The sequence below is a fragment of the Glycine soja genome, chromosome 5 (assembly GCF_004193775.1).
Source record: "Glycine soja cultivar W05 chromosome 5, ASM419377v2, whole genome shotgun sequence".
Lineage (NCBI taxonomy): Eukaryota > Viridiplantae > Streptophyta > Magnoliopsida > Fabales > Fabaceae > Glycine > Glycine soja.
The window spans coordinates 9576959-9595060 of NC_041006.1; the positions used below are offsets into that span (position 1 = coordinate 9576959).

The 18102-nt window shown below is 37.9% G+C and overlaps 2 protein-coding genes across 2 annotated transcripts in view; one reads left to right on the forward strand and one right to left on the reverse strand.

Moving 5' to 3' along the window:
• LOC114411117 overlaps positions 1–5092 on the forward strand; it is a 33250-nt gene extending 28158 nt beyond the window's left edge. The window contains exon 7 of the mRNA XM_028374874.1: positions 5010–5092. Within this exon, the coding sequence (XP_028230675.1) occupies positions 5010–5092 (83 nt within the window). The remainder of the gene's footprint in view (positions 1–5009) is intronic.
• Positions 5093–7318: 2226 nt separating this feature from the next.
• LOC114411118 lies at positions 7319–7699 on the reverse strand. The gene has a single exon (XM_028374875.1). It carries the CDS (start codon positions 7697–7699, stop codon positions 7319–7321), a length of 381 nt encoding a protein of 126 aa, XP_028230676.1.
• Between the last annotated feature and the right edge of the window lie 10403 nt (positions 7700–18102).

Genomic DNA, 18102 nt, shown 5'->3' on the forward strand with positions numbered 1-18102 from the left:
CAGAGGGCGGGTAAGCAACAGATGATCCGTGCGCTACTCTTCTCGCACCTTCGGTCAAATGTGTCAAATAGATCTGCCAAGACAGCTACCACCGGACTTTCCTTGCTATGGTGGTAGGCAAGGAAAGCGTCGATTGCTGCTAGGCCTACCAAACCATCCACGTTTGGAAAGAGGACGACCCCAAAAATTAGCAAAGCTAACACATCCATAAACGGGACCCATTCTCCTTGATTGGCCATACCCCTTGCTTTGTCTTCTAAGTACTTCTGTGGTAGGCCCGCTATGCCGTTCCGAGTCTGTTTTATGCGGTCCAAACCTCTGGCTGAATCCTTGACCACAGTTGCAATTCTGCTTAAAGAGGGGAGACACCCGGAGGAAAGATATGGTTTCCTTCCCCCGAGAGGACATCCTAGAATTTCCTCAAATTCTTCAATGGTTGGTATTAATTGGAAGTCCCCGAATGTGAAGCATCTCAAGGGCTGGTCGTAGTATTGGGTAAGTGATGCAATGGCTTCTATGGACACCTCTGCTATGGTCAACTCTAAGATCTTTCCGTAAGTCTTGCGGAAGGCTTGCATTTGGAGGGGTTCCATCAACCGCCCTAATTCCTTGATGCTGGTGGTATCTGGGCTTTTGACCTTGACTTGGTAGAACCTCTTGCCGGTTTGATTTGTTCCCATGCTTACTAAAGTGAGATAAAAGCTGGTGCAAATCAAAACTCCGATATCTCATGGGTGGAATGGATGAATGCATGATGGAATGCATATGACACAGATGCAATCTAGGAATGCGGGGGTCCGGGGAATTTGTTCCCTTCTTAGATACGACGTCTAGGGGTAGCAAAATGCCCCCAAGCACGTTTTTAAGAAGGTGACACGGACCCTCCGTTGGTTTGTTTACAGTAGGGATCAAGACAGAACCCGTATGCAATGCCTATGCAAAAGACACAATGCGGGAATGTACACAGTATGACAATATTTACCGAACATAAGCAAAAGGGTATATGATACTCATGCATGGCAGTGTGAAAAATGGCACGCAGCGTGTTTGCTTCGTGCCCCTATTTAAAGGACCTATAAGGGAGAGAACTAACTAGGCTTTTAGCAATAATCCCCAAGGTAGTTATATCTCTCTTGATGGTTTCTAGAGGTATCATCCCCTTTGAAGAACACATTGTAGCAGTAGGGACTACTAGCAACAATAGGTTTTCAAAGAGAAAAGCTCTAGATGAGGGTTCACTGTAATCAAGCAAGTCGGAGACCTAGCATGATCACAGATTCACCTCCACTCCTTATGCTCCTATGAACCCGGGTATAGGGCCCTTTTTCACTCACAGTGTGTGCAAATAGTGTTGGTGTTTGTGTGCATCAAATGAATAAATATTTACTTCACGCATACATTTAAAACGCACTAAAAGCAACAAAGAGTTTTATATACACAAGAACATAATGAAAGGAAACCAACAAAGGGGTAAGTCATGATAAAACATTGCACAAGATTTAAATGGCCTAACTCTCTAAAAAACAGTCCCCAGCGGAGTCGCCAACTGTCGCAACCTACCCTTCGGCGGGAGGGCGACGCGTGACTCGCTGGATGCGTGTTCCACGAAAGGAATACGCGCGGAGTCGCCACCAACGTTTATTTGAGGAAAACGTCGGAAAAACCGGAAAAGACGCGATCTACGAACTTGAAAGGTTCGGGAGTTGTATTTACGCATGGGGAAGGTATTAGCACCCCACACGTCCGCCCCAAGGGACGACAGCCTTTAATCGAATGTGCAAACATGACTTTGATTTTTTATGTTCCTTTTTTATGTCTCTATATCCTTTATACCCTTTTTATATTTTCTCTTTTTGTGGTCGACAAGGGTGTTTCCCTTTGCTCCTACGTATTCCTCAATTTGGGATGAGGAAATCAGACCTACGTAGTTCTTTTTTATCAAGTGATTCTTTTTTACTTTAAGAGGTGATCATTTTAAGGCGTTGGACCTTAAAAATGATCCATTTTACTTAGTGAGGAAATGAAATGACAAACTTTAAAAGCCTATTTTTTATGGACGAGCTTGACTAGGCGAATTGATTTTAGCCTTTAGTTTCACTTTAGTTATTAATCAATTCGATTAAGAATGAGAAATCCCAAAGAGAAAATGTCCACTTGATTTTCCGCTTTATTTTACTAAAAGATGTCTTTTTTTTATTATTATATTATTTTTTACCTCTTTTTGATTTCCAACGTGGTTACGGCACGACCGAACGGTCGGAATTCATTTTAACCGAAATTAACGGATGTTACAATTCAAATGATCGGTGGAAATTTATTTTATTTTTAAGTTAAGCGAGCAACGACTTAAGTAAAATGGCTTAAGCACGTCAACAGGGGGTATAAAAAGTAAACAAAACGAGAATAAAAATGCACGAAACACAATGTGGACCACTACGGGCGCATAGAATGAATTGAAAAGCTTGGTTCGAGGTACTTACCCGTTGAAGATCGAAGAACGATGAAGAACGAATGAAGAACGTCGAAGAACGGTTGAAATCTTTGCGAAATTCCTCACGGAAAACGTTACGGAAACGTTTCGGAAGCGCCTCGGCTTAGATTTTCTTCACGGAAACAATTTTTCCAAGCAAATTCGAAAGAGAGAGAAGTGCCTAAGGGGCTGGACCCCTTTCTTCTTCACTTCCTCCCCTATTTATAGCAAAATAGGGGAGGTGGTTGCCGCCCAGCTCGCCCAGGCGAGCTCAGCTCGCCCAGGCGAGCAGGGTTGCTTCCTCCAGAAGCAACCGCCTTCTGGAGGAATCTTCTGGAGGGCCCAAATGGGCCTGGGTGCTATTTGCACCCCCATTTTTACTAAGTACACCCCCCCCTCTGCTGTTTTTTGGTGATTCTTTTTTCGTAAAGTTACGGAAACTTACGAATTTCGTAACGATACTTGTTTTCTTTCCGTAATGTTACGGAACCTTGCGGATTACATAATCATCCCCTTTTTGACTTACGGAATGTTACGGAACCTCACTTAATTATGCAACGATGCTTCCATTTGATTTCCGGTGTGTCACGGAAACTTACGGATTGTGCATCAATATTTTTTTGGTTTTTCGGCATGTCCTGGAATTTCACAAATTGCCTAATGATGGGTGCCAAGCACCTCACGAGGACCAAAGAATGGTCGCATGTCATCGAGCAAAGGTCCCCGGACGAAATTAGGGTATGACAGAAGTCTTAGACCGCGACAGAGATGCCGCATAGATTAGGATTTATATTTTTATTGTATTTAAATTATTTATTTTAGTATTTGTTTATGTATGTGATAAAACACATTTACTTACATCATTTATAATTTATGTTTGTCTCTCTATAAATATATGGTTTCAAATTTAAATATAAACCACACACATGAGTCACATTTATAATGGTATTTGAATATATAAATTAAAGAAGATAAAATAATTTAACAAGGAGATTTTCTCCTACTTTGTAATTTAATTTCAATATATATATATATATATATATATATATATATATATATATATATATATATATATATATATATTATTTGTTTTAGGAAAAGAAAAAAATTGTCATGTTAAAAATAATGTTATTCCATTCATTCAAATATGGAAAGAAAAAAAATTATGACATCACAATTTTATTAAAGAAAAAAAAATATGTAAAATAAACTTATTATTTATAGTATTTATTTTAGGAAAAGATAGTATTTTAGAATTAAAATAGTATTTAATAAATAAAATTAAGTTGTATCAGTATAAATTACTTTTTTAGTAGTAATAAATATGTGCCTTTATAAAAAAATTAGTCAGTGATAAAATTGATTTATATTTTAAACTAATACAATGTTATGGTGACTAACAAACTTTAAAAAAATAATCAAAACATCTCTATTTTTTGTTTTCAGTACATCTGGTTTTTTTTAGAAGAAAAATTGATGTAAAACCATTTTGAAAGTGAGGTAAAATTAATTTATCCCAATTTTGGTCAAATTTGCTTTGTTATTAAAATTAAATATGTAATTTAAATGTTACAATTTATAACCATTCTGAAATTATATAATTTAACCATATATATATGTACAATAAAAAAATTTAAAAGTTGGTTTTGGGCCTGTTAGAAACATGCCTAAGTACCCCTTTGGGCTTTTTTTAAAATTATGTGGGAGCCGCTTGAGATTGTCTAGGGCCGCTATTTGTCATGTTTGCACGTCAAGGAACCCAAAAAAAATAAAAGCAGCGCCCCGTTCCATCGAATCGCACCTCAAACCGAGGCATCAAAAATAAAAAAAACTTGGTTTTGGGCCTGTTAGAAACATGTCTAAGTACCCCTGTTCGGGCTTTTTTTAGAATTATGTGGGAGCTGCTTGAGACTGTCGAGCGCCGCTATTTCTCATGTTTGCACGTCAAGGAACCCAAAAAAACATAAAAGCAGCGCCCCGTTCCATCGAATCGCACCTCAAACCGAGACACCAAAAATAAAAAAAAAAACTTGGTTTTGGGCCTATTAGAAACATGCCTAAGTACCCCTGTTCGGGCTTTTTTTAAAATTATCTGGGAGCCGCTTGAGACTGTCGATGGCTGCTATTTGTCATGTTTGCACGTCAAGGAACCCAAAAAAATAAAAGCAGCGCCCCGTTCAATCGAATCGCACCTCAAACCGAGGCACAAAAAATAAAATAAAAAACTTGGTTTTGGGCCTATTAGAAACATATAACTAGCATTCCGTTGAACAAAAATATAACAGTTTGACACGTCAGTAATTGTCGTGTCACGTCAATCAATGTCGACTAACGCTAGTAATTGTCCTGTCACGTAATTGCTTTTAAATGGACAAGCTAGTCAATTTGTTCACGCAACAATTCATTAATTACATGAACATAAATCCAATCATAAATATAGATACATAAATATTACAAGTTCAGTGTCCGCTTAGGTCTACGTGCGTTGTATTAATTGTCATTAGGCTTAAGTAGTGTTGCATTCTACTTACAAATGCAGTTGGCCATTGTTTTGCCTCTGGATACGAATTGCTTGACCACAACAACACCATAGACGGTAAGGGACAACGATCTTTCAGATAAACATGTTGTAAGTGAAATTACAATAATAACTTAGACGAATAAACCAACTCATTCAATAATTGAAATTATTTGAGTAAACGAATTTTCAATGGACCTGAACAAAATGGTTGCCAAACACATGTCCGACGCATATCATGCGATGCATAGAAGAATCGGTCGGTGGTCGACTTCTGAGAGGAAAAAATGTGAAGCTCTGTTGTCGTGACAATGATACAAGGATTACATTATATCTTGACGCAATTACATATCCCATATCTGTTATATCCATCCATCTGTCCATACTAACCTAAATCACAAAAAAAATACACGTGTCACTCATGTAAACATTATTTATATAAATAAAAAGCATAAAACACATACCTTGGATAACCCATCCACGTGTAGGGACAACCTCAACTGTTCATATCTCTCCGTACCACCAAAGATCTTTATGTAGTCTTGCGACCATTTGCCAAGTTCTTTAATCAATTCGTTACGCATCACGACCCAACACTCTTCTCCCACACCTAACAAAGCGGAAACTGACCGATATCCACAATTACCATCCGCTTTCACATCAACAACATCCTCAATGAAACCATGCATAAATGGCGGAAATTGATCCAACATGGGGATCTTCCTTGCTGGCTTCAGTGGTTCAAAAGATGATGCACTGGGTCTAACTAAGGTGTTGCTGTTTTGAACCGAATGATAAGCATCAACATACTCCCAATAAGATGGATCACGCTTTGCCGATCTTTTGCTTCTTTTCATTACCTTTTTTGGGGCACCTTTCGTCTTAACCTTTGTTGGAGGAGGACACATAGAGGTCTCATCGGGAAACGCGAATTCTCGGAGTTTACTCTTGAAAGTAACTTTCCCGCAAACATCAAGTTCCTTGAATCTTTTATATATTCTATCCATCTCTTCCTTGATGCTGACTTCGACCTCACATAGCTTCTGGTCTGAAAAACTAAGTCTCCTCCAGTACATATGGACTGCATCCAGTGGGATGCTGCCACCATCATACCTTTGTAGCTCGCATGCACAAGGAAGACCTAGCATGGTTCTCAAGACACAACCACAAGAAGACAAATTGTCTTTGAAATGACGTACGCGCTCAAACTCAACCAAAATTTCATTTAAAGTGTACCTTGACACCATTCCCAGAAGCCTCTTGTATAAGGTTTTCTTAAAAACATGACCAACGACATGCGTACTTGTTTCGAATGATGCTCTAATTTCAGTGTGCTGCAACGCCATCATGTTGTTCATTGCATCCCAAACACTACAGAGGTCTCCAACGCTATTCTGCAATATCCTTTTCAAAGACCAGTGAGCAGATTCAACCCTACATTTAAAACACACAATAGAGAAGACAAATTAATAACAATAATATTCCAAACAATCATTAAAAGAAACTTGACTAAAATAATAAAACATTTAAATACCTATTTGTTGTTGTGTTGCCTAGGTGCATCACTTTATTCGTCCAGGCCGTGATAAATTTCTTCTTGTGTGGGACAATCCATGTCTCACATACGTAGTCTACGAACATTGGCCACGGGGAATGCACTACTTGAAACCTTTGAAGGTGCTCAGGGAACTCCTGTTCCGAAGGACAATCTACTAGGTTACCCCAGCTATCCATTACGTAGTCCCAGGCATTCTTCTGACCAATTAGCGATTTGCACTTTGCCTTCACATTCTTGTCTATGTGAAACCTGCACAACAAATTCGTACACTCCGGAAACACAACTTTCACAGCATTCATCAGGGCTAGGTCTCTGTCTATGACAATAACAACAGGAAGACGATCGTTTCTTAAAAAAAGGTCTCGAAACCGTTCCAATGCCCATACAAGATTTTTCACGCGCTCACCCTCCAAATATGCAAACCCAGCAGAGAAAGTCATCCCGGTTGGTGTCACCCCCACAAAGTCAAGCAATGGGAGCCTGTACCTATTTGTTTTGTAGGTATTGTCTATAAAAAAAACAAGATGACATGCATTACATAACTTAACTGCATCTGGGTGACACCAAAACAAATCACGCACCACATCTTGATCCTTCAATCTATGCCAATGAATGTATTGGTCACGTTCGAGGAGCCTCATTAGGTGTTGCATTTCAGTGTCATCTCCTCTGATTGAAGAACGATATGCACTTCTTGCATTGTAGATTTTTTTGATTGTGGTGCAACTGTTGGCGTTGTGCTCCTTCAACATTAGCAGGATGTTTCTTGGTTTCACATTCGACTTATATCAGCAATGATATTCTTCTCATAATCTGTCAATCTCCTAGCATATGGATGTCTAACTAAGGTCTTCACCAATTCGTGGTTGCGAATCCCACATATCAGCTTCATCGTCCAACCTTCACCTCCATGCACTGGTTTTCCACGAATCTTAAAGGGACAACCACATTTTCTAGTGCATGTGTCTCTTCTAACAAATTCTTTCTTCCTACACTTGTACTTACCGCTCCTTTTACACCCAATTAACACAAATGAAGTTCTTCCTCTGCTACCAGTATATGTATCAGACCTCATAATTACTGCAACAAAACCGTTTTCATGGGCAACCGTTCGAGCCCACTGCAAAACATCTTCTCGGGTTGCAAAGACCATAACATTGTATTACAAAAAAATAGACATGTTTTGATTATTTTTTAAAAGTTTCTTAGTGACCATAACATTGTATTACTTTAACATATTTTTTCCAACATGACTATAAGTTTATTTTGTAAATCATGAAGATTTTGATGATGTCAAGAAGAATTAAGAATTTGTTTGAGAAAGGGGGAGAATGTAAATCATGCAAGCTTTGATGGTGTTGAGAAGAAATCACATGTTTGTCATCATCAAAAAGGGGGAGAATGTGAATGTATGTATACATGATTTTGATGATGTCAAAAGAAGAATCAAACAAGGCTCATTTTGCTTAAAGATTAATACAAGATTGTTTCAACAAACAAAGCCTTGATTCAAGATTTCTTCAAGATCAAGCCTTGCCTCACAATGAAAGGTTTCAAGTCATTCAAGGCACATGTAATCGAATACCAATACATGTAATCGATTACCAATGGTTTGAAAGTGTGTAATCGATTACCAGAGACTCTAAACGTTGGGAATTCAAATTTTAAATGAAGGGTCACAACTGTTCAAGAAAAACAATTGTGTAATCGATTACACTAATTATGTAATCGATTACCAGAGAGGATTTTCAAGGAATATCGCCAACAGTCACATCTTATTATTTGGATTTTGAATGGTCATCAAAGGCCTATATATATGTGTGACTTGGGATGAAATTGAAGAGAGAGTTTTGCTTGGCAAAAATGTCTTATCCTCTCAAAAGACAATGAGAGAGATTCCAAAAGAACTTCATTGTCAAATGCTCTCTCAAAAGAAATCCTTGACCAAACACTTGCAAAATCTATAAGGATTCTTACATGATCTTCATTGTAATATTCTTCTCTTGAAGAGAGAATTCTTCTTTCATTCTTCTTATTCAATGAGATTGGTTAAGAGACTGTAAGTCTCTTGTTGTAAAGCATCTGAACACAAGGGATGGGTTGTCCCTGTGTGGTTCAGACTTTGTAAAGGAATTTATAAAGATAGTGGAAATCTCAAGTGAGTTGTTTGAGTACTGGACCTAGGCACGGGAAGTGGCCGAACCAGTATAAAATTGTGTTTGCATTCTCTCTTCCCTTATCTTAATTATTTTGTTGCAATCAATTGTGTCTTGCATGTTTAAAGAACATTGTTAAATTGATTGTTGTTACTTCTTCTGCATTCTAAGCCTATCCCTCTTAAGATTATTAAGGTCACAAGGTCCAACATATTTTACATATTTTTTTCTTTAATAAAATTTTCATGTCATATTTTTTATTTTTCATTTCCATATTTGAATGAATGGAATAACATATTATTTTCAACATGACAATTTTTTTTCTTTTCCTAATATTATCTCCTTGTTAAATTATTTTATCTTCTTTATTTTATATATTCAAATACCATTTTAAATGTGACTCATGTGTGTGGTTTATATTTAAATTTCAAACCATATATTTATAGAGAGACAAACATAAATCATAAATGATGTAAGTAAATGTGTTTTATGACATATATAAACAAATACAAAAATTAATAATTTAAGTACAATAAAAATATAAATCCTAATCTATTCGGCGTCTCTGGTGCGGCCTAAGACTTCCATTTGCGGCGTCACCTCTAGCTCTCCTCAGACAACGAGTCATGATGTCATATAAGTCAGTGCCCTCAGTGACCATCCTGAGGTTGATGACCCGCTCCAAATCCTCAGCAATTGCTCCTAAATCCTGAGCCATCCCCTGACATCCTTCGCAGTGAACCTGTCACAGTCAAAATAACAAAGTCAGTATCACATTTTAAAAAAATTTAAATTATGAAAAACTACAAAAGTTATGCTTACCACTGAATGCGTAGGGAGATCGGTCACGACTGAAACCTCGGGGATGGGTGGTCGACGAACTCCTCATGATGAGGGGGAGGCGGATGTCTCGGCATAGCAGTCTCCTCGGTCTGCATGACAACTGGGTGCGATATTCGAAAAAACCACTCCATGTAGTCTGGAGCCACCTGTCTAGGAACTACACAGAGCTCCCCTGAAGGCACCAAATGGTCTGAAAAATGCTGCCACCGGTCATCTATATCATCACCCGTCAAAGAATCACAAACCGGTGGCGGAGGGACCGTCTAAAGGTAGCCAAACTGTCGAAGAACCCACTCAGGTCGAACGTACACCACAATTTGACCCCATCTGAGCTGGCCGGTGTACAACGATATCAGGTCAAAGGCCCTGACTCTCCGGTGCTCACCATAGGGCATCCAGCACACGTTAGTCACAGTCAGGGCATCCAAACGTCTCCGATACGGGGCTCCCTTGATCCCCGTCATATGAGCCTTGCCCGTAAGCCACCTGTAGGCCCGTCGGCTCCCCTCATCATAAGCATCATGAGCGACGGATGTATGCACTGTAGGAAAGTGCTCGTATATCCAACACTACAAACACATAGTCAACATCAATACAAAAAAAGAGATTCAATGCTACTTCAATTTAAATTATCAGTGATAATACGTACCTGGAGAAGTGTAATATAACCGCCCAGCTGCCATGTAGAGGCCTGCGATGCGTCATTCAGATGGTCGTACATGTGGACTAATGCAGCCGCTCCCCAGGCGAATCCCCCTGCCTGGGCCAGGTCCCTGAAAGCCTCTAAGTGCACGACATGTACATGGGTTGAACTCTTTTTGGCGAAAAGAGTACAACCCACCAAGTGGAGCAGATACGTGCGGGCTGCTACAACCCATCGTCTGGCCCTGCACTGGCTCTGATACAAGTTCCCAAGCCACCCCAACCGGACATGAGGCCCACCAGCCTGTCGGGTCTCAAATGTAGCCTCCTCATGACTGACCTCAAGAAGCTCCATTAGTAGACCAATCGCGTCTGAAGTAACAAGCGGCTCGAACGTATGCAGTGCGCCAGTGATGGGAAGGTGTAGAAGTGACGCCACGTCATCCAACGTGATCGTCAACTCGCCTACTTGAAGGTGGAACGTGCTAGTCTCGCGATGCCACCTCTCGACTAAGGCGAATATGAGTCCAGGATCAGTGGTGATAACAGAACACCTGATCAGTGGACTCAATCCGGTGCCAGCAATCAACCCTTCAATCTCAGGCTTTGGTCTCCCAATTTTATCTACTTTTCTACCGTGGGAGACAAACTTCAGATCGGGTCGTTCCTAAATTGAATAACAATTTATAATAACGTGTATATAAAAAACAATCCAACTACAAATAATTTTTATGTAATTAGTCAACATTAAAAACTACGTACCTGTCCACTCCAGATGCTGTGTGCGACATGCTCAGCAAAATCGGTCAAAATCGATGGGTCGCGTGGTCCAGCGGGGAATCCCTCATCTGCAGCAGGTGACCCCAAGCTCCCATCAGTAGCCACTCCCTCTGTCTGAACAACATCGGCGGCGCCTGTCATCTCTGGGGTGGCATCAGACACATGAGGAACATCCTCATGCAACTGAGGCACATCCTCAGGTCTCTCAGTGACGTCCTCATGCAGACGAACCCGTTGCCTACGTGCTGAAGCAGTAGGCCTGCGACGCCGAGGAACATCAGCCTCATGCGCATCCTCACTAATGCCTCTACCTCTACCAGCTCCTAACGCACGACCTAAACCTCGTGTTCTAACCATGATCTGAAATCATGAACATTTATTTTTTTCGGTCAAATTAAATATTCAAATAATTGGTAACAAAGCTTTGTCATTATAAATTTGTTCAAACACATGTTTTGTATGTTTCTTACTAATTTGTTCAAATTAAGTTTTCAAACCTCTATTTGCATGTAAGGTTGAAATGCCACTATGTCCAAATGTATCATTTCACGACTAATACAATTTAGTTTATATTGTTTCACTCAATTGGATGGGTAAGGTGCATGTAATCAATTGGATGGGCATGTTTATGATTCACCGTTTTCTACTTATCTCATATGGTATTAGCTTTGAATTCTCATGCTTATAACAATGCTTAGATTGTGTAGGTATCAGATTACACAAATTTGTTTTCAATATCAAAAGAATTCCCATTAAGTATTTAAGACATCTTATTCTAGAAATCAATTTATCTGTGTTTCACTTCGTTAATCCACTTTAAGATAAATTATACTTTTAATTGTGATTTAATGATCAAGTCAAAGATCAAACTCCATATCTTAATTAAAAAGATTCAACTATCAAATCACTTGTGTTAATAACTTTTAATTCTCATTACATTATGTTGTCACGCGTGAATTGATGTCAGTATTATTTAACCAAAGTACACATATGCATATTTACCTGATATATGTGGGGGGATTAGAATATAGAATGTCACTAACAAAAATTTAGAATCAAGTACCGAAATATAATTAATGGTGTGTCTCCATTTGAGGAGTTCTTCTTCCCTTAACACTCAGTTTTTTAGACTGAAATTTATGTTTTGAACTTCCAATCATACATATAATAAGCACATTGTTTCAGTCTATAGTATATGCCCTTGTATGAGGTTTAAGCTTTGTACAAAAGGTACATATCTTTAACATTCACAGCTGTAAAATTTTAGGTTTAGTGGAGTCTTTATAATTTTGTCCACAAATGTTTGGAAAGGCAACAACATGGACACAGTCATTTAGACATCCTAACAATTCAATTTAGACATCCTAATGCATATATAAATCACACCAAATATAATTTCAATTTACATACAAGCGCAATTTTTAATAGCAACTAAATAACACAAACTGCCTAATAATATGAACAAATTCAGGTATAATCTAAAAAAAAGCAAAAAAAAACAAAATACACAGCAAAACATGATCCCTGGAAGAACTTCCGCAGGATCTTCCGCGAGAAGTGTAACATCCCAATTTTTCGTAAATAAATTTAAAAAGCTTTTTAGTAAAAATAAATAAATAAATAAATATAGAGCAAATAATAGGCTGAGTACCCTAGGTATAAATAGTTATGTTAAGTCAACTGCCTCCTTTTGGCCTCATTTTCGTTTTTCCTCTTCTCCTCTCAAAACCCTTTCTTTTTCCCGCAGCCCACCAAACCTGTCTCAGTAAAACGATGATCTCGAACTCGTTCACCGTTGGATCGTCGTGAAATTTGAGTATCATGTTTACAACCCAATTCCGAACAGTCTCACCGTTGGTAATTTCAAAATCATATCTGAGCTTAGAGAAAAGCCCTTCGCATTGTAGCATTTTAATTTCCCGCAGAAACCCAAAACTGTCTCGGTAAAACTACGATCCCGGTTTCGTTAGCCGTTGGATTTTCATGAAATTTGGATATATTGTTCGAAATTCAATTCCGCACGCTTCCACCGTTGAGATTTGCGAGACAATATTCGTGGAGGAAGAAAAAGGAATCGCATGAAGACAGTACAAGTGGAAGTTTCAATCTCTTCTCCGTCTCTCTGACGTTTGGGAATTCTATCGGAGCAGTCAGAGGAATAATTGAAAGAATTTCAGGGAACCGCTAGAGATGTTGCTATCGCTGGCTGAAGACACGTGAGTCTGCTCAGAGGTAAGGGATGAGTTATTCACAATTGGGGATTAGTGAGAACATGTGTAGGGATCCTTAGAGGATTAAATTGGGGTTTTATTTTGGGATATTTGTTAAATTACAATTTTTTCCTTTATGATTATAAATAAAATATTGATGTCCTAATGAAGATTGCTTGATAAATTGTGCTCTTGATATTTGTATGTTTCGACCTATGATTTTGATATAATTGTGTAATATTATTTGAGGGGTTTTAGTCCTCATGTTGTGATGGTCTTATATATAAATTGTTATATTGAGGATATGAAATGATGATTCAAATTGTGAGTATGTGATGAATTGTAAAATAACATGTTGCTTTGAGATTATAATATTGTTATTGAGATTGAGTATAAGTGTAAAGTTGAACATGTGTTAATTTGTGAGATACGTGTAAACATGTGATGGTGGATTGTCACACTATGAGATGTGAAATTGTGAATGAGTTCTAGTTGTGGATAAGTGTGTAGTTAACACTTGATGTGAAATTACTTGTGTTGTAAGCTATGAATTGTACAATAACCCGACCAGTGTTATTTTGAGAAAAGCGTTGATGCGCAGTGTTAAAGAGAAAATGTAGGTTTCCTATTTAGGAACCAGTGTTAAATCGTAGCACAATTGTGTTGAACGTGTTTAAAACACGAGTGTAAGGTCGTGGGTGTTGTATAATTCATGAGCAGTGTCTGCATGCAAAAATTATTTTAGGGGTTGGACCTGAATCAGGAGGGAGAGGCCCTGACGGACTCTTCGGAGTGTAGGCCTTGGGGGTCACCGGGTTTGAGTGCTCCTTTAAGCCTATGCTGATCTCATATGGTTGGAGCATTCTCGCAAAACATCGTGACCCTGACTGGTCTCCCTATGATCTTACTTAGTGAGAGTGACCTGACAAACCCATGGTGTGGTGTGTCTTGTTATGTACTCCTAAGCGCCCCAGGGTGGTTTTTCACTGACATGGTACCACATTGCATATAGGATTAAGTCTTAGCATAACTATTGCATATGCTTGCTAATTGATGTGTTATTATATCTTGATCGAAGTGTGGGATTCTTGTGTAATGTGATTGATAATTGAAAAGTGAATTTTGAATGACGAAGTGGTGAAGTTACGTGAGCTATGTTTAAGCAAGTGGTATCTCATTTATATAATATGTATATTTAACTGTCTTGTTTCTCTATTAGCTAGGAATGTGATAACTCACTCCCTGTGTGTTGTTGTGTTTGGATCCTGTGATGATCTTGAACTTGTGTTCGGGGGAGCAGATGAATAGGTGGATGACTATGAAGAACCTCATGCTAGAGGACACGGGAACACAACGCTCTGATAGGATGTGACATTAGGATATAGGTTCTATATTAATTGTATGAAGCTTAGACGACCTTGTTGAGTCGAGAATACTTTATTATTTATTTTGACAAGTTTAAATATGATGTAGAAGAAAATGAATGTGAGCCTTTTTCCCCTTTGAAAGACTTGTTTTAAAAAAATGTTTTAAAAATACTTTTAATTAATATTTGAATTTTTTTTTATTCCTTATTAGTATGTATGTGAGGGATAGAGGGTGTCACAAGAAGAAAATGTACCATGCGGAAGAAGCTTCCGCAAGTTCTTCCGCGATAACAAAATATAGCCTATGGAAGAAGGTTCTGCAGGATCTTCCGCGGGATCCGCGGAAGACAACTTTCTTCCGCTAGATCACGCGGAAGATCCTACAAAACCTTCTTCCGTTGGATCACGCGGAAGATCCTGTAGAAGCTTCTTCCGTAGGAATCCGCGGAAGAACCTTCCACACTTCTTCCGCGGAAGAACACCTTCTTCCGCTACAGTTCCCAGAAGCCCCTTTCATACGTGAGGAAGAATGTTCTTCTTGCGGTAGAACCTTCGTCTTCAACCTCCAGCACCATACTAATGTCGTCTATCCTAAGGTTCCTACGGCCATTTACGTCATTCAAACAGTTACAAGGAGGTTAGAAGACTAACCTTGATGGCGGAGGACACGAACAACAGCTTCAATGGAGGATGTCAACTTTAGAAGGAAACAACAACTTCAAATGAAGGGAACCAAATTTCAAATGGAGAAGGAAATGAGGGCGCGGAGGAAGAAGGGCAATATCGGGGAAGAAGAAGCACGAATGGAGATTGCTGGGTGCATGGGGAAGAAACAAGCACGGAAGCAAGGGGAAGAAGAAAGGTATCGCAGAAGAAGAAGCTTTTTTTTTAATTACGTTATTTTTATATTTTAAACAAATGATATTTTGGGTACTTCATTGAATTGCTGGGTGCACCAGCAATTTTGCTGGGTGCACCTAGCAACAGCCAACGAAATTTCAACATCAGCCTGGAAAGAGCAAAAGATGAATGATTGGTGTTAAAACTTAAAAGTTAAAACAAATATATTCATAGGTTTTTATTATCATTATCTATCAATGCAAATCACTAAAGTGAGTTTTATCAACAAAGTCTTTTAATTTTTAGTTTATTATAGTGATCAATTTCTCTATATATATTCTATCTAAATTTGAACTTTAATATAAGGATGGTATAGTGAATTTTGATATATATATATATATATAATCTGAAAATCAATAGATCTAATGTACCATAAAAGTTATATTTTATTAAGTGTTCGTATGTTTAACATCTAAGACAGAAGCATCCAAGTATACTAGTAACACTCTTTCAACCTTTTTTTTTTCTTCAGTACATTCTTTTTTATTAATTGAAATTCAAGTAGGTCTCATTATTTTGGAAAATAAAAGACGCAGTAAATAAAAAATGAAATCTACATATTTACTATACATGAATTCCACTTAATAATTAATTAAGAGAGAATCTATGGAAAAGAGTATGACAAGCTAAAAAGTTTGTTCTTGTTAAAACTCACGGGGTATATCAGCTTCTGCTCTATGCGTGTTTCTTTCTGCTATATCAGCTTCTGCTCTATGCGTGTTTCTTTCTGCTACATATCTTCTCCTCCAGGGTCATTCGCTTCAACAAGTCCTTGATTGTAACATTCATGTCATGGTGAACTCTGTTTTCCTTTTAACCATTGGGGTATATCAGCTTATGCTTTATGCGTGTTTCTTTCTGCTATTGGTTTCAAAGGCTCCTTATTGAACTTACCAAGTCTGTATATTGAAACACTAACAAGTGAAAGTAAATTTAGAAACAATAAATTATATTTGAAACAACAAAATGAGTACCATGACAACCAATAAAGGATCCTTCTGAAAAAACAGCTTGAGACCTCATCATTGCATTCGTATCACTGTTTAAGTCCTGTTTCAAGAGCCAAGACTGTTATGGCTAACCAATGAAAACAACCTATTATATAATAATATTCACCACTATGCTTACACCAGAGATAACAAAACAGAACATTAAAAAACTATGAAAACTGTAAGAAAATAAAATAAAAGCCAGTGTACCTTTTCTTGTTTGTGCAATAGGTAACTCTTGAACTGACGAACACCACACCCACTTGATGTTTGATCCATTTTATGGGCCTTCTCAAACGCATGGAAGCGACCTAATTAGAAAAACAAATAAACGTCAGTATTATATACTCTTCCGCAATTAGAAATAAGGGACAAAGAAGACCCTTTTGGATCTTCCAATCAATGGGGTTTTATGCTAATTGCTTCCGGTATGAATAAAACCTCATTTGCCTTTGGATTGGGAATGCCAACTTCAATGTGCTGCTTAGAATAAATAATGGTTAAATTACTCATTTAGTTCATATAGTTTCATGATTCTTACCTTTTTAGTCCCTATAATTTGAAAGTGGTCTTTTTAGTTCCTATAATTTACATTTTAATTTTCTTTTAGTTCTTGTAATTTAAAAGTGTTCTTTTTAGTCCTTATAGTTTGTATTTTAATTCTTTTTTAGTCCCTATAATTTAAAAACTATAGGGACTAAAAAAGTAAGAATCATGAAATTATAGAGACTAAAAAGACCACTTTCAAAACCACAGGGACTAAAAGAGAATTAAAATGTAAACTATAGGAACTAAAAAGACTACTTTCAAATTATAGGGACTAAAAAAGTAAGAATCATGAAACTATAGGAACCAAATAAGTAATTTAACCATAAATAAATAAGGAAATTTCAATTGAAGAACAACAACAGATACACACAGAGAGTTGAAAGAAACCTTGAGGCCAGCGGGACCTCCATCGTAGGTGTTGTAGCTAAGACATCGTAGCACATTAATCAATTTTTTTTCTTCAGAGAGCTGAAACTTGAGTGCGAGATCTTCAATCTTCTTCGTTAACTCTTCATCAGAGAAAGGCTCCAAGCTAGTGTTGTAAGCCCTTCTCAAACTCCCCCTGCACATGAGAATAATGAAGAAGAAGCTACAGTGGTTCATGAAATGACACACTAGGGTTCAAGCGGTTCATGAAATGACATAGTAGGGTTCACATTTTGGACGATAAAGGGGAAAGGATTGCAAAAGTGAGGGTTTGAGAAGAAGAAGGGGAATGAGGAAGAAAGTGTTGCAGACCATTGTAACCAGTTCTCTGGAGAGATTCTGGCAAGCCTTCGGTTTGAGCAACACTACCTAGGTATGTAAACTCGAGAGGAGAGGAATGGGCGGGATGTGAAGAGGAACATGCGCAAGTGTAAACAAAAAAGAAAAAAAGACCTACAACGGTTCCTATATAAGACGAACTTTAAAAAATTGTAATTATTTATAAAAATACCACCATGTTTTTTAAGACAAATGTTTTTCTTGGACTGTCCTCGATGCAATGTCGTAATAATGCTGTTTTGTAATAGTGCAAGGTTGAATAGCAAGGTGTCTTCATTTTTAATATCTTACACTCTAATATATGGCCAAGAATGGTTGATAAATGCATAATAATTATATCATCAATTGATGATAA

What these genes read in the sequence shown, in the direction of transcription:
- LOC114411118 (XM_028374875.1), bottom strand. Translation starts at nt 7,699, where the DNA reads ATGGTCTTTGCAACCCGAGAAGATGTTTTGCAGTGGGCTCGAACGGTT.